A 26,015-nucleotide genomic window follows, 5' to 3' on the forward strand; every position below is an offset into this window, starting at 1 on the left:
ACGCACTCCATCCTAAGTCTCCTCATCACCCCATGCACTCCATCCTCAGTCTCCTCATCACCCCATGCACTCCATCCTCAGTCTCCTCATCACCCCATACACCCCACACACCCCATTCTCAGTCTCCTCATCACCCCATACAGCCCACGCACTCCATCCTCAGTCTCCTCATCACCCCATGCACTCCATCCTCAGTCTCCTCATCACCCCATACACCCCACACACCCCATTCTCAGTCTCCTCATCACCCCATACACCCCACACACTCCATTCTCAGTCTCCTCATCACCCCATACACCCCACGCACTCCATCCTCAGTCTCCTCATCACCCCACGCACTCCATCCTCAATCTCCTCATCACCCCATACACCCCACGCACTCCATCCTCAGTCTCCTCATCACCCCATGCACTCCATCCTCAGTCTCCTTATCACCCCATACACCCCACACACCTCATCCTCAGTCTCATCACCCCATACACCCCAGCACTCCATCTTCAGTCTCCTCATCGCCCCATGCACTCCATCTTCAGTCTCCTCATCACCCCCAAACACCCCATGCACTCCATCTTCAGTCTCCTCATCACCCCCAAACACTCCATCTTCAGTCTCCTCATCACCCCCAAACACCCCATGCACTCCATCCTCAGTCTCCTCATCACCCCATACACCCCATGACCTCCATCCTCAGTCTCCTCATCACCCCCAAACACCCCATGCACTCCATCCTCAGTCTCCTCATCACCCCATGCACTCCATCCTCAGTCTCCTCATCACCGCATACACCCCACGCACTCCATCCTCAGTCTCCTCATCACCCCATACACTCCATCCTCATCACCCCATACACCCCATGCACTCCATCCTCTTCACCCCATACACCCCACGCACTCCATCCTCAGTCTCCTCATCACCCCATACACCCCACGCAACCCATCCTCAGTCTCCTCCTCACCCCATACACCCCACGCAACCCATCCTCAGTCTCCTCATCACCCCATACACCCCACGCACCCCATCCTCAGTCTCCTCATCACCCTATGCACTCCATCCTCAGTCTCCTCATCACCCCATGCACTCCATCCTCAGTCTCCTCATCACCCCATGCACTCCATCCTCAGTCTCCTCATCACCCCACGCACCCCATCTTCAATCTCCTCATCACCCTATACACCCCACGCACTCCATCCTCGGTCTCCTCATCACCCCATACACCCCACGCACTCCATCCTCAGTCTCCTCATCACCCCATACACCCCACGCACTCCATCCTCAGTCTCCTCATCACCCCATGCACTCCATCCTCAGTCTCCTCATCACCTCATATACCTTAAGCACCTCATCAGTATTACACAGCTGACACCCCCCCCAGTCCTTCTCATCAACATTAAACCCCCTAATCACTACCCCCCTGACCCCCCTTCCTGTCCTCCTTATCAACACTACACTCTCCCAGACCCCCAATCCTCCTTATTATTACACCACCAACCTCTTCAACACCCCTCCTGTCCTCTTCATCATCATTACAATCCCCTCCCCCACCGCCCTGCACCCGACCGTCACTCTCCTCACCTTATCTGCTCAGTGATGCGGCCGTGTGAGGCGGGAGGGTTTGCTGCTCCTGTCGCTTCTGCCGGGGTCAGAGGCCATGACATGTGACGTCAGGGGCTTGGAACAGACGTGCGTGCCTGCGCGGGGCACGTCTGTTCCCATCAGCCCCTGGCCTGTCCTCTCGTCCGGCCGGTTTAAAGGTAAATTATTGCTGTCAGCGGCAGGTCCCGGACCTGTTGCTGCAGCATTTAGTATGAAGTACTTGCCGGGGGCCCTGCAGGGGCCCTGCTGGGCCCCTGTGCAGCCGAACCGGCTGAACAAGTGATATGTCCGCCCCTGAACCTAAGTATATATACTTACCTCATTGACTCATTGAGACTATGTTATCTATTGAAAGTGAACACATTGGAGTCGTATAAAACGCGGGAACCTAAGTGTTGGTGCAGGAATTCCTGCGCATCACACTCCCGTCATATACACCTACTGACATCTACTATCACTTTGCGCAGGGAAGTTGGCGCAGGACCAACTGCGCATGCGTGAATTTCCGAGGTCCTGTAGTCTATTAGTTAGCGCAGCTTAGTCTGCGCAGCTACGTGGAAGTGGCCAGAACAAATCAGAACTATGCAAATTGACAGGTTATGGTAGGATTGGCTTAGTATGGTGTCAATCAATGATGTAAAGGTGTAATGCACTATGGTACAAACCTATTGGATAGAGGATATTATTTGATGGGATGACAACACTGCCTATCTGGGAGTTGATCAATAGTACCATGGAAAAGGAAGTGACATGGTCTGATGACATCATTATGGGAGGTTATAAAAACCCCTGTGTGGCTCATTTACACGCCATTTGCCTCTTAGCCCTTGAGAAAGCCACAGTTTGTGGCAAAATGTTGGGCGGGCGATTTGTAATTGGTTTTAATCTATACTCACTAACTGAGTGTTGTGAACTGCAGCCACAACATCTCTACAATAGGAATTGTAGAGATGCAATAGCAGTAGCATGCAATTATACATATAGGACCAATCCTAATAATGAGTTAAGTTTTCATACCGTGGCCCAATAAAAGTTACGTTTTAACATTGAATAGGAAATATAGGGTTCTAGTGATCGCCTAGCGATCAATTGTAAATCCATGAACTTAAACCTATCCCACATAGGCGAGAGTGACGGGTGCAATGCATAAATAACTTTATCTATGTGTGTATAGTGAATAAAGCTGCTATGCTGCCTTATCTAGATCTCTAGAATACAATACGGATGTCATGAAATCACCCACATTTGGATGACAATGAGATAACTCTGCCCATTCTGCCCCAGTTTGCAAAGCAAATGTGACAAGTGAGCTACAGAAATCAGACCATGCTTTTAAGGCTAGTGTAAAATCAGGAATATTTCAAGATATATTTATGTCGACAGAAACAAAGGAAAAAACAAAACAGAAAACACCACCAAATGTTTATATTAAAAGTCTGTTTTAAAAAATAAGTCATTTTCAGATGAGCATTCCCTTTAAGGAGTTCTTATTCCCTTATAGTGGTAAGTAGAACTGTGCATATCTTTACCTGAAACTGGCAGGCACATTTGACAACATCTCCATCTTCTTTGCACACTCCTCCATATTTACAGGTTGTTTCATCACAAACTCGTCGTACTTCAGACTCCCTCATACTCAGTTCTGTAATATGAAGAAAGGACACAGTTAACAGTGATTATGTTACATCTACTAGGAACACTATAATCCAATATTATGTCTCTATGAGCGTTTGAAATAATCTGGTCAATATTTTAAATAAAAAAATACAGATAAAAAAAACAAAAAACAAACGCTTGAATATTTTGGCTAGAAAATGATCTCTAAGCCAGTATTCACCAGTTTTTGAGTTAACATGGTAACTTTTGCATTAGAAAATCTGGGACAATGTAAGCATAGGCTATAGTTAGATTTTAATGGGGGTATCCTTAGATACAATAAATAAGAGAAAGTTTTGATGCAGACATACAACTTTTTGCACCGGTAGGTATCTAAAGGAAGAATGGCACATTTCAGCTAAGGCACTTTACTTCTTCATTTTTTTCTACACTAAATTCCCAATGGTCAGTACCCTAAGTGAACCGAAACGAAACCTTCAACATAAATTGCTTAAATCAGCACAGGTTAATTCAATCCAGAGAAAAGTAGGAAAAAGGAAACTGGTACAGCATTTTATATGAAAGAGGTCAAGATTGAAGTATTTATCCCCTGTCAGCAGCGGCTTTAAGTCCTCAAACAAGCAAAAAGCTGGGATTACTTTGTCGCAATACATGGTACTATTAAGCAGCCAGTAGTAGTCCCATGACAGATGCCCTGTCTGCATTAGGAACTCAAAAGCTTTGTAATATGCATACGAAGGGTGTTCCTTACCTATCTCCTTTTTGATTTGCTTTGTATAACTAAGCTATCATGTTGTTAAATAAGAACAATTAGACAGAAAGAGAGATAGATAGATAGATAGATATGTGGTGACCCAGTACAGGAGTTGCCTTCTGTAACCTTTTCCATCCTGTGTGGCGGACTCTATTTCAGTGCCCCTGGGTCCACCTCCATTCTAAAGCCCCTAAATGGTTAACAGTGCTTTATGTTATTTATTAATTTGCATTTTTAATGTTATTGTGCCTTTAAATGTTGTTACCAAGTCCTATGTAACCAGGGAAGGGGTCAGTGACCAGGTGACTGTGGGTGACCTATAGGACCCCTCCAAATTGCTCCCTTATAAACCAAGGGAGGAGCTAGCCTATTCAGAGTTCAGAGATGAGTTCTATGCATGCTGAGGAGCAGTACAGTCCAGACCTGAGAGTGTCTGGTGTCCTAAGGGAGACCTAGGCCTAACAACGCAGCCACGCTTCCATCAACTGTGTACCCCTTCAGGTGAAAGTCAAAACCTGGTAAGCAACCACAGGGGAGAAGTCTAGTCAGTCATATTCAAGTCTATCAAGTCTGCTAAAGTCAGCGTGGGATTGTATTATTCAGTCCAAGTCCACTACAAGTCCCAGCAAGCCCGCAAGTGCACTAAAGTCACTTATCTCCTTGGGCCTAACTGAGCTGTAAATACTATACAATCTGTCTGCCTTAATAAAGCTGCCATTGTTCCGTAACCTTGCATCGGAGTGATTATTTGTCCCGCGCCTGGCCCAGGAACCAGTGACCATACCTCGAGTGGTGTAGAGGATAACCATGTCCTGGCTTCACGAACACAGAGGGTTAGTGACATCGGCCCCTAGGGTTATAACATCTGCCCTTACATCGCACCCTCACCCCAGATAGATAATGTAAACCTCTATGCTTTTTATTGCTAGCTGTGTTTCAGACTTCAATATACTGTATATTGTGCCCTGTAATGTATTTGCTGTGTAAATCTGTAAATGCACTTGATTCAGTATCTTCACAGTAACATGGAAGTCTGTCCCTGGAAGCCATGTGGGTTTGGGTAGTTACTAGTGGCTAGCATGGATACAGATAGGAAGGCCTGGAAAAAATATGGAACATTTTTCCAGGAACATTGGAAAAACTAGAGTATGGAATATGTTCATTTATAATGATACATAATATATTGACAACATAGTATTCAAACTATATAACATTTAGACCTTCATAAAAGACATCTGAGAATACTTGCAAGTTTTCCAATATCCCTACTTAATAGCAGTAGTCTAGAAAAGGAGGTGGATTATATTTCAGGTTTATTTTGTGTCTTTGCTTTTCTTCATTTTATTCAATTTTTAAAGGACCACTCCAATGTTAAACCTCACTATGAAGCTTGATACATTTGTAGCAAAAAATTAATAAAACCACTTTAGTTTCCTATTTACTGATTAAGCTTTACTTTATTTCAAGCATAATACTTTTATATACACTGCATTTTATGTTTCCTGTTTAACAAAATAATTTAGAATTTGTAAAACTACTCCACTCTGCATAATTTTAATATTTTTCAAAAATGTTCTTTTTATCAGATTTTTGTTTTTCCCCATGGCTTTAAAAATGTCAAGACATTTTACATCTCTAAGTATGACACAGTAAATTCTGCATACAATTCTTAAAGGGGTACTCCGGCGCTTAGACATCTTATCCCCTATCCAAAGGATAGGGGATAAGATGCCTGATGCCTGATCCCGCCGCTGGGGACCCCCGTGATCTTGCACACAGCACCCCAGTTAAAAATCAGTCCTCGGAGCATGCTTGCATTGAGTGGTGGGACCCCCGTGATCAGGCATCTTATTTCCTATGCTTTGGATAGGGGATAAGATGTCTTAGCGCCGGAGTACCCCTTTAATACTTGAAATAAAAACCAGTGGTTTCCCATCAAATATAATGATTGTTGGGTTTTATGATAAAAAGTGAAGTGAAAGCAGTAATCCTGGCTCACAACTGCTACACTGACCTGTATAAGAAAAGTGGACTTCTGGATGCGTAGAGCCGTGCTGGCATCGTGAGAAGCTTTAGCTGCTGATATGGACAAGCGTCACATCGGGTACTACCAGTGACACCAGACAGCATCTATTTAAGTGGTGCTGAAGTGCCACTGAGTATTATTGAGCCTACAGTGATAAGTTAAAGACTTTGTGAAGTGATTCTCTGCTGCAAGGGCCTTATTTAAGAATGAGACATTAGACCCTTGGTTCAAGAGTTAAATATGAAATTGTGTTCCCTGTTACTCATGGCCCGGGTGACAGAGATTGAAACTGTGACTAGAGACTTTGTCAAATAGAGCCAAAAATCTTGTATTCAAGGACGTGTCTCTAAGTAATGCCAGGCATTGTGAAATTGTGCATACATTTATTGAAACCATCACGTTTCAAGTGCCTCTGTGGATCAATGCGTTTCACTGCTTGCAAGCCATGAAAGGACTGCTTCTGTCAAATCATTGCTGGACACCTTGCCACATTACCAGCAGTTCAAGAACATCGGCATCACACGGAGGAGTTAACATTGAGGCCACCCCTAGCATTTTTAGTTGCCCCCGAACCCCATACTCTTCCCCCCCCCCGTACATCCTGTGCCCTGATGATTTAGCTGTGATTTATCAACTGTCATTTATCTTACAATTGATTTCAGTTGACAAATTCACATAATCATTAAAATATGTAAAATAAGAAAACCGTAAAATACAGAGCAAGGAAAGTGAGGGATGCAATATAGAACTAGAAAAATCTATAATTCTCCATATATCCGGATGGTAATGTTTTCTGAAGCACAGTATACATGTGCTGTATTTGGGAAGCGCACTGCCTAAGAAACATATCTCTAAGTGAATTAGCAGCAATTATGACACAGCTGTGCCAATTGATGGCTTTGATGTGTTTCTAATTAATTCAATAGAAAGTAAATTACCCAAGATAAATGTAACACGTCACCACCACTATGTGTTAGAATTAGCCTTTGCCATCAAACATCAGATCCTGTCACTTTCAACATGCAGTATTTTAATTAAAGGGTAACTCTTATTAAAATACATTTTTGCTATTGCACTCCTTATGGTAAATAAAAAATATTTCTAATATACTTTGTTTAAAAAAATGAAACTTTCTATGTTTTATTTGTGCTTAAAAAAGCTCAAGAGCACATTTTCCCCCATCTTATACACAGACTTAGGACCGAGGTCCAAACAGAGAAAGTGCAGCCTGGAGTGCTGAGGGGGGGTGTGTCCAGCCTCATCTAATCATAGCTCCTCTCACACTTAACTGCCATATGCTGTTGGTTGGACACCCCCCCCCCCCCCCCCCCCCTCAGCACTCCAGGCGGCTCTTCCTGTGTTTGGGCTTCGGTCCTAAGTCTGTGTATAAGATGGGGGAAAATGTGCTCTTGAGCTTTTTTAAGCACAAATAAAACATAGAAAACTTCATTTTTTTTTTTACCAAAGTATATTAGAAATCTTTTTTATTTACCATAAGGAGTGCAATAGCAAAAATTTGTTTTAATGAGCGTGACCATTTAAGTATATTTTATAACATCAGCACAATGTTATATGATTGTCCCATGGGTTAATAAGTGTGTCAGGTTCATAAGAGAGGCTATAAGGGTAGACTTAAAAAGGAGAATTATTGGGATCCGGAAGTTTTTTTAAACATGAATTATTTTTATGTTACTGGGGAAACCCCACTACTGTTTCTACCGTATAGAAGCTTGAGATAGAAGCCTGATTCTAATGGCCAAAAACTATGTTCTGTCTTACAAATGTTGAACTTTTTTCATGGTTGAAATCACTTTGCCTCCTTAACAAATTATGGTGTATTTCGTGGAACCCATGAACAGGTCCAGGGAACACTGCTTTAGTCTTATAGTTATGGCTTTGTTATTAAATGTGGAAAAAGTTTTAATAATTTCACTAAATGGCTACTTGTCCATGTGTATTGCATTGCCAAGGCTTGTGATAAAGCCTAAATCCCCCACACTGGACAGCTGTCACTGTAAACCAATATCCAACCAATGACAATATATATTCAAAGACAAGGCAGGATGTGGACTCTACCTGACAGCTCATGGTCACCAGAGAATTTGCTCTGCATTGTGTCTAGCCTGTCTGTAAATATAATGGTTAATAATTCATACTTCACTAGGCTGTGTGGACATGGCTTGTATGTTCACATTAACTTACCGAGCATGTTTTTTTTTCATTGTAGCAAACAATATTAGAATGTGCCAATTGTACATACAAATATTATAAAATATATCTTTGTAACATTACATGTATTTATTATCACAGTATTTATTATGTTTTATGTACATTTTTATAGGGGCTGCCATCTTGCCGGAGATATTTTTAACAGCATTTAGTGATATGGTATACTGAAGGGCCCATGGACCATAGACAACAATAGGACCTGTACCATTCATATGAATTGGTGACCATTACAAAGGTTCTACAAGGAGAGGGAGATGCTGATCTCTGAATGATTGGTGGTGGGTCCAGTGTTATCTCTCTACTGGTGTCATGTTTCACTCTTCTCTAATTAGAAGAGCATTACTGGTAAATTATCTGCACAGAACAGGAAGCCCCAACTTAATTTTAGCGCTTGTGGCCAGTATAGGAACTGTAAGATTTCAGGATAATTTTAAAAATATAGATAGAAAAATGGAAAGTTATAAAAATAATTACCAAACATTCATGAAAAATATGGTTAACATAAAAACCTGATTTAGACAATAGGTCCTTTTCTGATGACACATTGCCTATGAGTAAATATATGGTAACTGCTCTATCCGCTTTCTTATTCTCTGACTTACTGTATTGTATCTACTGTAAAATTACATTTTTTTAAAGCGCACTTTTCATCATTAAAGTCGAATACCTTGTTGCCGATGGCTATGGAAAAAAATCAAAATATTTGGAAAATACTCAGGATTGACTATAAATTGGGAAAAATCTATTTTGATGCCATTATGTTATGTTAATCTGTATTAAAACAAATATGAAAATAAAAAAATATATATTAATAAAAATAAAGTCAAATATTTGCTCTAAGACAAAAAAAAAAAAAGTCAGGACCTCAGTTAATTTTATACTTTTGCTTTTAAACAGCGTATGTGTCTTGACCCAGAAAAGATGAAATCATAGAGAAGGGATGTGGTAGGTTTACAATTCAAGCATGCAGTGTTAGACAATCCCAGGCTAAATGAAAGAAGCAGACGGCTTTAAAGGTCTGGGCTTTAGTTGAGAGATGAGACACTGAGGGATGCTAGTAAAAAACATTTAATGAAAAAATGGGGTGTGCCCTTAGTTCTTGTCAGAAGAGGAACAGAGGTTACACAAAAGATGTGCAGCCATTAGCAGAATTAAATGTGTTGCTCTTAAGGACCTTGACAACTTTTCAGCACTTGATGCTCCAGCACACAACAGATCTTAGAAACAGCTCAAATACTTAAGACCATTATTAGACATCCGTACTTCATAGACTGCTCTGATATTTTGACATTGCGTTCACACTTTTCTGTTCTTTTCCGACTAAAAAATATTAATTTATTCTGTAAGATAAGAAAAATGTAACAATTTTTCTAATTGAGACGGGTCAAAAAGTGCTTGTTATGGTGCCCTCTTGTCTTATTCCGATTCCCCTTCAGAATGTCCATCTAAAGTGTTAGTTCATGGCAGTCACACATACTTAGTAGCTTAGGTTCCTTTTATACAGGCAGACCCATGCCCAATATGAGCGCCAGTCTAGAAGATCCACTCACACAACTCAATGATTGTGCAACCAGGGCTACACAACTGATTATTGGATCCTCTATGTAGCCATTAACCTGCATCATGGCCTGTTTACACAGGGAGATTAGCGGCTGACCAATGATGATGTCTACGGTCACAAGATCCCAGTGACCAGCTAACAAATAGGCATTTTCTTCATTTGCTTATAGCATTTTTTTTTATAATTCCAATATAAAAACTTGTACTGTTCTTCCTGAGTCAATAAAGTAATTGAATTTTTGGAAACGGAACATTCGTACTAAAGACATAGTTATAAGGTTGTGTCATGTGATTCAACAAAAAGAAGCTGTAATATTTGTTTTACATTTTACAGTAGTAAATATTGGGAAGCAGCCAGACTGACCAGCAGTTATTAATTCTGTTATCTTTCCAGATTGTTACATCTTCCGTGTGTTAGATATAAAATTCCGCCCACTTCTATCTGGCGACCACAAAGATCTTTAGTTAACTGTTCAGAATTCTATGTTAATATGCATTTCTGGCTACCACGGGGAGTGTGCGCTTCAATGTGAGCATTACCACCTCAATGTAGGCTTGCTATTTACAGAAAACATGTATAGGTGACTATAGAAGAACAAGCACATTACTGAGAAGACATAAGGGAAGGATGGGAGAGAGCAAAGTGGTGTCTGCATACTTGACTCAGTGACAAAAGACAGCTCTCTGTAACCTCCAAAAACACTGACTATGGTGTAGCCAAAAGTCCTCTACAACACAAAATGTTAGATATAGGTTTAAAAATTATGTATTTTTTCATATATTTTAAGTGACATATTGGTCAGAGAGAGATTTTAGGCTTAGGAAAATCTATATCTACTCCATTTTATTTTCATACACTAACATGTTCTTCTGGTAGGAGTCATTGACATTCATTCGGTACAACAGAGTACTGGGCTTCCTGCACTGATTATTACAATTTTTTTTACCTTAAATGTTTTATTTGCTAGCTAGTTACATTGCAGCTGTCCTACATGTAAATGCACACCTTCCCCAGATAACAATTTACAAGCATTACAATGATAACTTAGTCTTGATCTTGCAAGGCTGATGAATGCCTTTAACTGAATACGTTTCACTACAGAGTGAGTCAGTGTAATGCCCAAAGTATATGAGAAAAAAATGGAAAAAAATGTAAGAAAATGGCAGCAGCACACTTTGTCAACAAAATGGAGGCTCTTAGCACACGTTTTGATCAAAATGTGCCCCCCCCCCCCCCCCACGGATGGGGGGACACATTTTGATCAAAAAGTGTGCTAAGAGCCTCCATTTTGTTGACCAAGTGTGCTGCTGCCATTTTATTTATTTTTTACATGTTTTGTACTTGCCACAGCAGCGTGCACCCGTGTATTGGGTATAGGTGCTGGCTACATTTTTGTTTCTTCTTTTGCTGTGCAAAATATATGTGAAGCAACCTTAGGCACCTCTTGCTAAAACCATTTCCTAAGATGCATTTAGAAAAGAAAAAACATACTTAGCACACAATAAAAAGAATATAGAAGACCTGGAAGCAACATTTCTACTATTAGAGCTTTTAGAGATTTCATTAAAGGGGTACTCTGGCTGTCACACCCCCTCCCATAGGTTTGCATTGAGGGGCGGAGCCGTGACATCACAACGCTTCACAACGCGTCCCCATGATCGACAGTAATCAGACCCGGAGCGTACATGCTCTGGGGACTGATTTTAACGGGGTGCGGCGTGCAAAATCACGGGGGTCCCCAGCGGCAGGACCCCCCGCAATAAGGGATCTTATCCCCTATCCTTTGGATAGGGGATAAGATGTCTAAGCGCCGGATTACCCCTTTAAAAAAAATATAACTGAATATATCATTCTTGATGTCACCCTTCAATTGAGCTATTAGTTAACTTTATACTTGTGGAAGAAAATGATGGCAGGTTTACCTTATTTTCTTGAACTTGACCAGCAATTCAGGGCTCTTCGGTAAATGTAATTTAAAGGGGATTAATGCAACAACACGTGTTGGGGGAACCTCCTATGCTGTACTTGTAATTTTGAACATGTTTCTACTCTGCCCTTGTATGGAATTTTAAGTGGATTGAAATAAATGAAGACGTTTTATTTAGTGCTGGCTAATCGCTTTTTTCTTTCCTACGTTGTTCTAAGGATTGCTGTACACTTTGTACTCAGGTGAGCTGAAACCACTAATCTATAAAATTTACAAATCTGTTAAAACTTTCTGGTACTAGTTGATAAAAACATTTTTTTCTCCAAAGTACCCTTTAAAGAAATTAAAGCTGAGCTCTGGTTGCTAAGGACAACAAAGTTATTTTAGAAAGTTTTGATTCATTTCTAAAAAACAGAAATTACCGAGAAACAGAAAACATCTGAAAGCTTTACAGCTATGAAAGTAAAGGCCTACGTTAATGAGAAGCAGCACATAACTCAAAAGAATGAGCTGCTGACAGAAGGGAAGGCAGGAGGCTAAAGCAACAAAACAATGGGGTGCCAGCATGGTAGCAGAAAGAAGGGATTACATGTAATAGATACAGCAAAACTAGTGCATGGTCAAGTAATGAAGGAATAAATAGGACTAAGCTGCCCTGCGTTAATCACCCCCTAACCAACTTGTATGAGATTCTGCATAGTAAACAATGCACACAGACTAAACATCGAAGGCGTCAGGAAAGGTAATGATGCCAGCTTTGTGTTCACCAAAGGAAAGGTGCAAAATGGGAATGTAATGATGATAATTTCTTTTCACGTTTCAACAGAGTCTGCATTTCCATGAAAATGTTTAAAAATAATTTCAGTTTTGCTTGTTTCTGATGACTGTGTGATTGCCAGGTCTCTGCCAATTAGGCCAAGCAGCTGGCGCATGAAGGGCACAATCACAGGCGTTCTTCAATGTGCTGTAACCAACTGATTGCTTTGCTAGCAAGCTACATGTGCCCTGAGAATCAGAGATCTAAACTGGCTTTACAGTATATAGGCACAACATTTTGCCTGGAAGCCAGATATAGCCTAAAATTCCACCAGCACAGGAGGGATAGTGTTGCTTGATAAAACAAAAGGAGTATTTCAAGCATAAATACTTATGGTATGCTTACAAATAAAACCACAATTGTTTGCCCAATAGAGTTTTGCACGCTAGGACCCCCGATAATCTCCCTACCTCCAATAAAGTAAGGTAAGACACACCTTACAATGAATTGGGTCGCATACACATCCATCTTATTGCACTAAACCTGCCATAAAATCTGCACCAAAAAGTGCATTCACAAAGCCCCCCCAACCATCCCTTATCCCCATCAGGTTTTTGTTGAAAAACAAATCCCTCAAAATCATACTAAACTGTATCAAAACGTGTACAAATTTGAGCCTGTATACGGTTAAAAACCATATACGGTTTGAAAAATGATGTCCGGTTGCATCCATTTTTTAAGAAAAAAAAAAAACATACATTTTTAACTTTTCATTCCATTATAAACAAAGTCTCACTTGTTTGATTCAAATTCCAAGTGAAAAACTTTCGTCATGCACTGTGCATGTGCAAAGTCAAAAACCGTATGGTGCAAACCGGATTGAACCATACGCACATACGGTTCTCTACGGTTCCCATTGACTCCCATGTTAAAAAAGTATACGGTCTCAATACGGTTTTTCACCCAGACCAAAAAACGTGGTAGGCTACAATTTTGAGTACGGGAAAAAACTGTCAAAACTGTACAAGACGCAAAATGGATGCAACCAGATGCATCGTTTGGCATATGGTTTTCAATGGAGAGTCAATGCATATGGTTTTCAATACCGTTCCATATGGTTTTCAAATTGAAAACATATACGGGAACTGTATTGCAAAAATGTGGTGTGAATGCACCCTAACACAGGCAAAAACACCACCACCAGAGCATGTGGTATTAAAAAAAAATCTGAAACACAATAGACAAGCTAAAACAAAAACAAAAAAGCAATAAAATACTGTGAACATTCTAAATCCAGCTTTTACTTGTAAAATAAAATTCTACTTAACCACAACTGAAATGTAACATGTAACTAATGTCCTGAACTACAAACACATACTGCATTGAATAACATTTAACAAATCCTAGTTAACCTGGAATAGTAAATATGTATCAGGGTTTTCCGAATTACCAGAAATGTTTTAGGTATGGCTACTTTGGTATAAGGTAATAAAAGTTAAAGAGTACCTGTCACCAAATAAAACTTTTATTATTGTGTTCCTTGTGTAATTAACAGACACTTTCCCATTCACTTGCTTTAAAATTATCAATATAAATATGTTTGAAATGTAATAGAAAAAACAGCCACTAGGTAGCTCTGTTCTGTTCCCTGCAATTAATACAGTGAGTTTGGTCTCCTGCCAGGCAAACTCAGGAAGTGCTTCTCTATGCACTGACCTTGATTGGCAGCTGCACAGAAAGTGAAAGCTCCACAGATTCTCACAGAAAGCTGCACAGACTGAAACCTGAAGGAGAGAATCACTGATAACACAGACTGAAACATGCACAGAGCCTGAGGTCTTCTATTTATCACAGCACTGTAACCATGTGAGGGCGGAAGTGGTCCAGCAGCAGGCTTCAGTGAGGTCATACCTACTGGGATACACCCCCTTTCTCCTGCTGGGAAATTGCACTATGAGCTAAGAAAGATAAGATACAGAGCTTTTTAAAGCTCTAAAACTTTTTTTTTAAGGGCAGGAGGGGTGTTAGGTGTAGTTAGGGAACATAGCCTGAGGTAGTTTAGAACAGATTATTTGGCGACAGGTACTTTTTAAATACTCCAAAAACATATATGCTTACCTGTCTGCCAGCCTTGCTAAACTGGAAATCTCTGCCTCCATCCCCTCTGCTCAGATATGCCTGCCCACCTTGAGCTCACATGGGCAAAGGGGTCCCATGAATATTTATGTGGTGAGCAGGCATATTGATGTAGAGAGGACATAGACAGGGAAGGTGGGCATGCCTGGTCCCTCTATCATTGCCCAAAGCATGCAATTTCTAGATTAATAAGCCCGGCTAATACAATGGGTATCTCAGGAACCGAACTGCGGATCTGGGTAAGTAATACCTCATTGGTATACGGTCCACCCTCACTATTACCCTGTATATTAGGTTTAGTGCGTGTGAACCCGCTGTCAGTTTCCCTTTAAGGACTCATCCAATAATTTGTGGACTTTGGACACAGCAAAGCTCACAGCAAATATTGTTTTATGTTTTCTGAATTCCAGCTCAATTTACACAAATACGACTCCAATACTTGCTAAGCATATAGGTTTATGGAGCAATATAAATCTCAATTGTTTCACAAAGATTGTAGTACTTAGATAGATCAATGCATTCTTTGAGGCATAATGCTCTAAAGTGGCGTATTTATTAAAGCACAAGACATACGCTATGCATACACAAGTGATGTTTTGGGAGATGCTCCCCGCTTTGTCAGGCATATATGTTATTAATATCTGCATGAATTTGGAACATAGTATGAATTCTAATAATATACCACTGTTAAATGGACAGTACTCCCACAGTACTTTGGAAACAAAAACTCAGATACCAAGTTTGCTGAAGGACTGTATTAAGGGCAGTCTGTCAGGAGATTCCTGCTGCTTGAATCTTGGACGGCAGGATATGGTGACAGGCTCCATTGTTGCACACAGCTATGCTCTACTCTGAAATGCTATAACATTTTAAAGAAAACATAGCTTAAAAACAAGCCATGCAATGGGCGTAAAGTGCCATTTAAACGGTCCCCATAGTCTTACCACTTCCCGATTTGGGTTAATTGACAGGTCTCTCTGTTAGCGTATAGGGGGAGGCTTGTTGTTCAAGCTGAGCTTGGTGGGTCTTGACCCATGTATATGTATATGTGCATACATCACATGTTTAAGGAGCCTTATAACAGCTTAGTTATTGCGTTGTAATAACAGGCCGATGTGAGGCTAACAAGCTATAATTTTGAGGTCATGCATATAAGATATGATCAGCCAATGAGAAAGTGTTTGTCAATTGATCTCCTGGTCTATTAAACAGGGCAATATTGGCCTGTTGCACCAATAATCTCCCTGCGTAATAGGCATTTTAAAAGGATTGCTTTCCACAACTCACAAAATAGCGCTCACATGCTTAGACTGGATAACATCTTTAAATCATGCTAGGAGTTAAATTAGCCACCTGCTATTTTGTGTACCAAATCTATGGATTGTATCTCTAAATTTTAATGAAATTGCAACTAAAACTTATTGACGTTTTATTGGGATTGTGACACGTAAAATTTGTGTTGGCTACATAATCATGCATGATTCATAGGCCATGCTTATGAAGGGTTAAATAGATTGCACAGAAAAAACCCAATGCTGTATTTATAGATATGATGACTTCAGGCTAATAAATACAACAATGGGTTAAGTACACATACACATACATTATAACTGAAAGACAACATAGCCATAAAACAGTTTTCTATGTATGATAATACCGTGTACCTCTTAATAATAGCCGAGCAATCACAAATAATATACAAGGAACAAATATTATCACCATACATATTACCACGATACTGTTACTCACCAAATTACAGTATACAAGACCAATATTTTTAATAATACCAGTATTCAAGGAGCAAATATTATCACCATACATATTAGTGATTGAATAATACAGCCATACTGTTACCGATTAAAAACACATTAAATACAGATCAATATTCCCTCCCATACAGTGACCATATTGATGTAGATACCAACACTACACAGTCTCTGCAGACCATATAAGTGATTACAATGCAATTACATTTGGTGACTCACTGGAGATGTCTTCTCTGATCAGCGTCAAATAACATCAGCAGAGGAAAGAAGCTTGTTACTTACTCAAATAAGAGAGATAGGTGAGGGCTTAAAGGGGTACTCCGCCCCTAGATATCTTATCCCCTATGCAAAGGATAGGGGATAAGATGTCTGATCGCTGGGGTCCTGCCTCTGGGGACCCCCCCACAGGGAACAAAGAACATTCTGTGGCTGATGACGGGTGATGCAGGGGTCGGAGTATCGTGACGTCATGGCCCTGCCTCCGGACGGCACGCTACGCCCTCTCAATGCAAGCCTATGGGAGGGGCGTGGTGGTCGTCAAGCCCCCTCCTTTGCATACTCCGGCCCCTGTAGCACCCGTCATCAGCCACAGAGGGTTCTTTGCTCCATGCAGCTGGTGAACGGGGGTGCTGCAGGAGAGATAAGATGTATAGGGGCGGAGTACCCCTTTAAGGATTATCTATTGAACAGCTATCTACCTAAATTTCAAGAACTGGTATTGAAGGGAACATTGTAAAATCCCAGCACATTGTAGAACTCAAAATACTTTTTTTTAATCAATTGTCTATAAATGTCTATACGTTCTCGAATTTCATAGGAATGATCCATGTTAACAGATTGAGCCCCTATGTGGAAACTTTGGCCGGGAAACATTAGATTAAAAAGGGAGGTCCTTACAAAACAAGTGGGATCAGTCAACTTTAAGTGTCAAAGGGCTGTAATATAAGCCCCTTCAGTAGGAACTGCTGGGCTGCTATCATCTCTACACACTGTACTCTGATATAGACAGATATTCTACAACATGTTGTAAGTCACTAATACACAAGTACAGAGCAGGGCGTATGTGATATTAAACCAAACTTTCTATATGATCGAGCAGAACTGGTGAACAGGATCTCTGTATGAAATCCCCACACAACTATTTCTCTAAATCCATTGCACTGCTAACAGTTTACAGGAGTTATATCTAATATAATCTAATAAACCAGGCATCCATAATATGTTTCCCATGTAGAAAGAGTATACCAGCTGAACCTCTTTGTCCTAGAGAGATGCGAATGGAAATTATAGAGCTTTGTTTAAGAACATAATAGAATTTTGGTTTTCAATTTGTTCTTAAAGGATAAAATTGTACTTTTCATGGTAGTCGAAAGATTAATGGATTATAGACTTAACTTAAACACATGGCAAAACCATAAAACGTCTTCTGAAATACACATAGGTCTAGCTTTACCATGTAGATGAAACATTTTCTACATCCATTATTCTAAAAGGCAGATATTTCCAGAGACGCTTTGATAGATTTGTTTTACAATGCTGTATTTTGATTTATAGAACCTTTCTTCATAGTAGAGAGCTTTATAAATCAAAGGCTAGAGGTGTAAAATGCCACGGCCCCTTATATATAATGCACTGCACTCAAGAGACACAAGCACTACAGGAGCACATAGTCCTGTTATTACCATACAGATTATGGCCAAAAAAAAAGCACTTCTGGAATAAAATGAATTGCAACAAACACATTAGATATTCAGTTTACCAGTGTAAAGATTTACATCACATCTAGCAGAGCTGATAGAGTGCCAAGCTATTGCGAGTGCCAAGGTAAACCAATGCCCTATGGTCTTCTGGTTCTATTAACATGTAGTGTGCTTTTCATTAGAGAAATGGAGATAATGGTAACTTTAGTGCTTATAATTAGCAATATATACAAAAATACAAGTTCACAAAAAATGTATATGCATGTATCAATTTATCTATCTATCCATCTTTCTATCTGTTGATCATGTAATTACGGTGGTCATACATTCAACTAGTATATACCAATATTTATTCGGCTCACAGTTATCACCCTTGTCCTCCCCATACATATGAATGTTCGGCACAGCCATGCTTTATGAGATGACTAGTCTCCAGCATGCTTGTCTCTTCTCTCCACCAACATCATCTTGTAGTGGAAAATACTTTCTCATAGCTTTGTAATATCTAAGTGTCTACTATATATTTTTCTCATGCTCTCTTGTTTCGGCCGTCACGCCCCCTCCCACAGACTTGCATTGAGGGGTCATGGCCGTGATGGCACGAGTGGCGTGGCCAACCCCGCAGCACGAAAATAGCCAGTGGAGTATCCTTTAAGGGGCCTATCACAAGGCTTGCTTATCGTACGAGCATCTGCACATACAGTTACTGAATCATTTCCCTCTATCCCGGTCACCTGTAAATCCCCTATTAGGTTTGGTCCACCATCAATAATATTCAAACCTACATAAAAGATGTCGACGAACAAGCTTGCTTGTTCAGACGACAATCACTCTGTGTAATGGGGCTTTTCTCTCTCATGTCTATCTACTATCTATGTGTCTTATTCTACAATGTCTATCAATCTATCTAGTAAAGACATAGGAACCACTGCTGAAAAACCATATTAGAAACATATGGACAATGAAAAAACATATTAAGCAGTACAGACATTAGGTTGTCATATATCCATTATATGCATCCAGCGATTTTACACAACATGGCAGAAGCCTGGTAGGATGACAGGCAGTAATGCTGTATCTGGCAGGAGTTCTCCTTTTATCTGTCATTCTATCACTGTCCTCCAGAACAGAATATATTGTTCCAAACCTCTCATTTGCTTCCAGTAAGTCTACATTAATTACTATGCTAAGTGTTGCAGAATTTGCTATCATGACTGGAACTACTAAAATCCTCCAGAAAAAAAAGGAGTCTGCCTTTCCCAGAATAAATAATTACTTTTCATGACTTTTTGTGGCAATGAAGTAGAATCTAGTCTGCAGTGAGGTATCTGGTAACACCATATATAGCAGATTCAACATAGCTATTCCACTCCTTAAAGGAGTACTTCATCCCAAGACATTTTATCCCCTTTCCAAAGGATAAGGGATAAGATGTCTAAGCGCAGGGGTCCCGCTGCTGAGGACCCGGCAACCCCGTCTGCGGCACCCCAGACATCCGGTGCACGGAGTGAACTTCGCTCCATGCCGGATGACTGGCAATGCGGGGCGATGGCTTGTGATGTCAGGTGCCATGCCCCCTCAATGCAAGTCTATGGGAGGGGGCGTGATGTCCGTCACGCCCCCTCCCATAGACTTGCATTGAGGGGGCGAGACCGTGACGTCACAGGCGGGGCGCGGCCGTGATTTCACAAGCCTCCGGCGCTGCCCCCGACGCTCTAAACGAACGCCCGATGCAGCAGGGAGATCGCGGGGGTCCGAAGTGGTGGGATCCCATCAGACATCTTATCCCCTATCCAAAGAATAAGATGTCTAGTGGCGGAGTACCCCTTTAAAGTGTTTTCTGATGTGTTTTCTACACTTACCTAACAGAGTCATCTGGATTTTACACAGTATTTCCTTGCTAGTCTTTGTTCTTTTAAACTACTCATTTGATACACGCTGAGAGCTTATATAGCACTATTACGTGGTCTCAAAAAGTCTGGAGTTTGTCAACATATGGTGTCTTCTGCGCTGGCAATAAGATGCAGATGAAAACTACAACTGACTATGATGAATTACACTGGAATGGAATTGCCTTTCAGATGTGTTGTGATCTGCTTTGCTTATGCATATTACAAGCAAAAGAAAACAACTTGCAAGGGAACATTAGTGGCTAGTGTTATCAATCACTGCTGTCACATAGTGTTATAGAGAAAGCTATATGAATTATATATTGTGTAGTCACAAAGAATTACAATGTTGTTTTAGTTAACAATATTCTAAAGACAGTTACTTGAAGATATTCTATATGAAGCATCAGTAAATATTAATAGTGAGGTTAAAGCTGAGGTTGAATGTATTCTTTTGTTCTGTCGGCAACCTTCAAACACATAACATGTTTGGGCATGGGGTTGAAAGGGTTTAGCTCCAGAGTGTTTTAGAGGCTAATGTGTTAAAGGGGTATTCCAGGAATTTTTTTTATTTGACTATGCTACAGAAGCTGTAAAGTTAGTGTAGTTCATAATATAGTGTCTGTACCTGTGTGTGACGGTTTTCTCACAATTCTTCTGTGATTTTCACCCCAATATTTATTTTTAACAGAATACAAAATTACTGTTGTCTCAGATTTTTCCCAGCTTGCAATGCGGCCGAGACCTGACACACTAGTCAGCTGATGACAGGGAGCCTGTCTGTTTCAATGGGTGGAGCGATCAATCTGCAACTAATGCAAGAGGTGTAGGCACCCTGATTGAAAACCACAGGCCTTTTGTTTCAATGGGTGGGGTGGCTGATATGTGGGAGGGAGGAAAATGGAATTGTAGGATTTGTAGTCAAAAAAGAAAAGTCAAACAGGAAATACAAGTTCACAAAAAGCTAGCCACAGAATTATGGTAATCTCTAAACATAACCATTTAGCCCCAAGAAAAGTGCAGATCCTTCCTAAGCATGTCCATTACTGTCTGCCAGAAACGTACTAAAATCACCTTATGGTGGATAACCCCTTTAATGTGCAAATGACTGGAGAAAGAGAGAAAAGAAGCCGGCAACTATAGGCCAAGTATCTTAAACTCTATAGTAGTATGGACTACCTAAAATATTGACCACCTAACACCAAAAATGTATCGAACCCAAACCAGTGAAATAATGTTAAACTAATCCTGTAATGGATATATATATATATATATATATATATATATCCAGTATAAAAAGACTATTTGACAAGGCCCATCCTTCATGCTACTCTGCTCCTTGTCCCCCCCCCCTCCCTTCGTGTAAGGAATTTCCGTTCCTAGCCAATGCCTAAAAGCCTTTCAAAAAATCTACCAGAAAGACCATACCTAATATGGTATGCCAAGGCTATATTCACCTCCCTAGTGAGGGCGGGAACTTTTGCTAATTTCAATGTCTATAGACAACTGCCAAATATAATTTAGAAGTATGTTATCACTGACAATGTGTCTGTGTGATTTACTTATGTGCATGCACTTTACCAGTTGTGTTGTGGATGTCGCCTATATGGATATCAGCAAAGACTTTCATATGTTTCACATAGGTATCTCATAGATAGGTTGAAAATTGTCCTTCATCGCTTGATAGTTCAGTGTATTTATCGTTGACTATGGGATAGATATCGGTGTGTTGTTGTTAATGGTGTGTATTATGAACAGATACTGGTTACAACTAGTGTGCCACAAGGATCTGTTCTCGGTCCTATTTTTTTCAATACTTTTATAAGTGGCACAGGAGAAGGTTTTTGCTAGGTAAGTCTTTACTGGATCAACAGTGAAAACAATGAAAACTACAGTTCAATGTTTCTAAATATACAATAATGCAGTTGGAGGGAAGACATCCTTTGCCTGAGTATTATATCGGCAGTTCTGTGGTAGCGAAGACTTTAAAAGAAAAGGATTTAGGTGTAATGATTTCTGACACTACCCCTAAATCCATAGGAAGTTTTTTTCAGTCTGACCACAGTGCTCTCTGCTGCCACCTCTGTCCGTGTCAGGAACTGTCCAGAGCAGGAAAAGTTTGCTATGGGGATTTCATCCTGCTCCAGAAAGTCTCCAGAAAGTTCCTGACACAGAGAGGTGGCAGCAGAGAGCACTGTGGTCAGACCGGACAGAACTACACAACTTTCTGGGAGTGCTGGGAGTTGAAGTTTAGCAACATCTGGAGGGCCACAGTTTGAGACCGCTGCTCGAAATAATACAACTGTTTAAAAGTAACAACGTTACAAGATGTAAAAAAAAAAATGTGTGAAGGTAAAATGCTGAAAAACAAGGGCCAAAACAAACAAAAACTGTTCTGATCTGCCCATCGCAACCAATCACAGCTTAGCTTTCTCTTTACCAGAGCTCATTAAGCTATATAAGCTGAGCTGTGATTGGTTGCTATGGGCAAATCTAGGCCATGATGTCTCGGATAAGCTAATATTTTTTGCACTGACATCTAGTGATCAGTATAAAACCTGCTTCATTAAAACTAGGAAAAAACACAGATCACAGGAAAAAAAGATGATGAGAAATGATGTATCTATTTACTTTGAGAATGCTTAAGTTACATTTGAAAACCATTATATCCAGGGAAATCTTTTCAGTATTTTGCCGTCTATAAACAGCTGAACAGTGGCTTGTGCTTGTCATCTGAGAGTAATGAAGATTGCTGTCTTGGAGTGTTTTATCTTGAATGGTCAGCAAGCAATAATTATGTGTTCATTGGGGCTTTTATAATGGCAGAGTGTTCATCACCTTTATTCCTATTTATATGAAGTAATTAGATGGTATGAAATTCTCCATAGCCGAAATATACACCGAGAGGTACAAAGCCAACCTGAATGGAAGTGAGACTAAACAGCAGACACTTCACGCTGAATAACAAGATAAGGGATACTGTATTCAAAAAGGTGATAGGTATACAGTCTCCATTACTTAATGGGTGAGCATTGTGTTTGGTAAGGAAGAACTAGGGTTGTCAAATACTGCATTCATTACTCTTTTCTGGTTTATGTAGAAAAAAATGCAAATAATACAATAATAATATGAACAATAACAGAGCAACACATCCATATGATGGCAATAAGATCCTAGAAAGTAATAATAACACCAATATTGACAGGATTCATAGGTGCTCGTGCGACTGACTCAGCTTGTCACAGTATTAAAATCATAAACAGTAATTACCAAGAGTAAGACCATTCTCACTCCTAGCTGTTTGCTTTACAGTTAAAGTGTGTACTTGTTGTATACAGAAACTTTATCTATGATGTAGATATTACCATTATATGCATATTTATAATATACAGTGGTTAAAAATTATGTATATTTTAGTGTAAAAAAGGCTGTCCCTGCAGCTATTGCCTGTGTGTCTTTATGAAAAGTCCAAATACAGGAAGTGAGGGCGGGACAAGCAGGGCTCTGTGCAGGCTCCTGGCCTGTCAATCATCCTGATATGTGAGCCGGTAGCATGTCTCAGAGACTCACTGCACAGAGTCCTGCTTGTCCTCAGTGCACAGGGCCCTGCTTGTCCTCAGTGCACAGGGCCCTTCTTGTACTCAGTGCACAGGGCCCCGCTTGTCCTCAGTGCACAGGGCCCCGCTTGTCCTCAATGCACAGAGCCCCGCTTGTCCTCAATGCACAGAGCCCTGCTTGTCCTCAATGCACAGAGCCCTGCTTGTCCTCAATGCACAGAGCCCTGCTTGTCCTCAATGCACAGAGCCCTGCTTGTCCTCAATGCACAGAGCCCTGCTTTCCTCAGTGCACAGAGCCCTGCGTGTCCTCAGTGCACAGAGCCCTGCTTGTCCTCAGTGCACAGAGCCCTGCTTTTCCTCAGTGCACAGGGCCCTGCTTGTCCTCAGTGCACAGGGCCCTGCTTGTCCTCAGTGCACAGGGCCCTGCTTGTCCTCAGTGCACAGGGCCCTGCTTGTCCTCAGTGCACAGGGCCCTGCTTGTCCTCAGTGCACAGGGCCCTGCTTGTCCTCAGTGCACAGGGCCCTGCTTGTCCTCAGTGTACAGGGCCCTGCTTGTCCTCAGTGTACAGGGCCCTGCTTGTCCTCAGTGTACAGGGCCCTGCTTGTCCTCAGTGTACAGGGCCCTGCTTGTCCTCAGTGTACAGGGCCCTGCTTGTCCTCTGTACACTGAGGTCAAGCAGGGCTCTGTGTACTGAGGACAAGCAGGGCTCTGTACCCTGAGGACAAGCAGGGCTCTGTGTACTGAGTCCTGCTTTTCCTCAGTACACAGCGCCTTGCTTGTCCTCAGTATGCAGAGCCCTGCTTGTCCTCGTGGGTGCACAGAACCCTGCTTGTCCTCAGTGTACAGAGCCTTGCTTGTCCTCAGTGCACAGAACCCTGCTTGTCCTCAGTGCACAGGGCCCTGCTTGTCCTCAGTGTACAGGGCCCTGCTTGTCCTCAGTGTACAGGGCCCTACTTGTCCTCAGTGTACAGGGCCCTGCTTGTCCTCAGTGTACAGGGCCCTGCTTGTCCTCTGTACACTGAGGTCAAGCAGGGCTCTGTGTACTGAGGACAAGCAGGGCTCTGTACCCTGAGGACAAGCAGGGCTCTGTACCCTGAGGACAAGCAGGGCTCTGTGTACTGAGTCCTGCTTTTCCTCAGTACACAGAGCCTTGCTTGTCCTCAGTACGCAGAGCCCTGCTTGTCCTCGTGAATGCACAGAACCCTGCTTGTCCTCAGTGTACAGAGCCTTGCTTGTCCTCAGTGCACAGAACCCTGCTTGTCCTCAGTGCACAGTCCACCCTCACTTCCTGTATTTGATCTCTTTACAGGGACACACAGGTATTAGCTACAGGGACAAAAATATACACAATGTATATACAGTCACAGAAAAGGATTGCAGTAACACATGTTTTGAAAAAAAAAAAAAGCAAATTGGACATAATGTAACACCAAACTCCAAAAATGGTCTGGACAAAATTTTTGGCACCCTTTAAAAATAAGATTGTTTCATACATGTGATGCTCCTTTAAACTCACCTGGGGCAAGTAACAGGTGTGGAAATATAAAAATCACACCTGAAAGCAGATAAATAGGAGAGAAGTTCACTTAGTGTTTGCATTGTATGTCTCTGTGTGCCACACTAAGCATGGACAACAGAAATAGGAGAAGAGAACTGTCTGAGGACTTGAGAACCAAAATTGTTAAAAAATATCAACAATCTCAAGTCCATCTCCAGAGATCTAGATTTGCCTTTGTCCACAGTGTGCAACATTAGCTACAGTGCCATGGGTTGCAAACTTCTTGATAATCTCCCTGGGCATGGACGGCGGAGAGAAAAATTGATGAAAGGTGTCAACGCAGGATAGTCTGGATGGTGGATAAGCAGCCCCAAACAAGTTCCAAAGATATTCAAGCTGCCCTGCAGGCTCAGTTAGCATCAGTGTCAGCGTGAACTATCTGTCGACATTTTAATGAAATGAAACGCTATGGCAGAAGACCCAGGAGGGCACCAGAAGCGCTGATGTCAGTGCCAGTTAACCTGCAGAGCCCCGCCCGTGCCAGTTACAGCAAGATTTACACATAGAATAAAACTACAATTGCGGGCGAATGGCCGGGCGGATCCGGGCAAGGTAGGGCTCATTTTAATCAGCGTCTTCCACACTATCCACCAGTACCTGTGGATAGTGTGGGAGAAAATGTCTGACCGTTTTCCTTTAAGGGTACCAAAACATTTTTTCCAGCCCATTTTTGGAGTATGGTGTGACATTATGTCCAATTTGCTTTTTTTCCTCCCTTTTTTGGTTTAGTTCCCATACACACAAAGGGAATAAACAAGTGTATAGCAAAACATGTGTTACTGCAATCATTTTCTGTGAGAAATACTTAATTTTCTTGAAACATTTCAGGGGTGTAAACATTTACGGCCATGACTATATATATATATATATATATATATATATATATATATACACATATACACACACACACATTATATATAATGTTATTATCTAACTTATAAAAA

At 41.1% G+C, this 26,015-nt stretch overlaps 1 protein-coding gene across 1 annotated transcript in view; it reads right to left on the reverse strand.

Moving 5' to 3' along the window:
* The window catches only part of TMEFF1 (transmembrane protein with EGF like and two follistatin like domains 1), a 230,362-nt gene that overhangs the window by 127,040 nt on the left and 77,307 nt on the right, over positions 1 to 26,015 (reverse strand). Inside the window, exon 2 of the mRNA XM_056520902.1 lies at positions 3,123 to 3,235. Within this exon, the coding sequence (XP_056376877.1) occupies positions 3,123 to 3,235 (113 nt within the window). The remainder of the gene's footprint in view (positions 1 to 3,122; positions 3,236 to 26,015) is intronic.

This window comes from Hyla sarda, chromosome 5 (genome assembly GCF_029499605.1).
Source record: "Hyla sarda isolate aHylSar1 chromosome 5, aHylSar1.hap1, whole genome shotgun sequence".
Lineage (NCBI taxonomy): Eukaryota > Metazoa > Chordata > Amphibia > Anura > Hylidae > Hyla > Hyla sarda.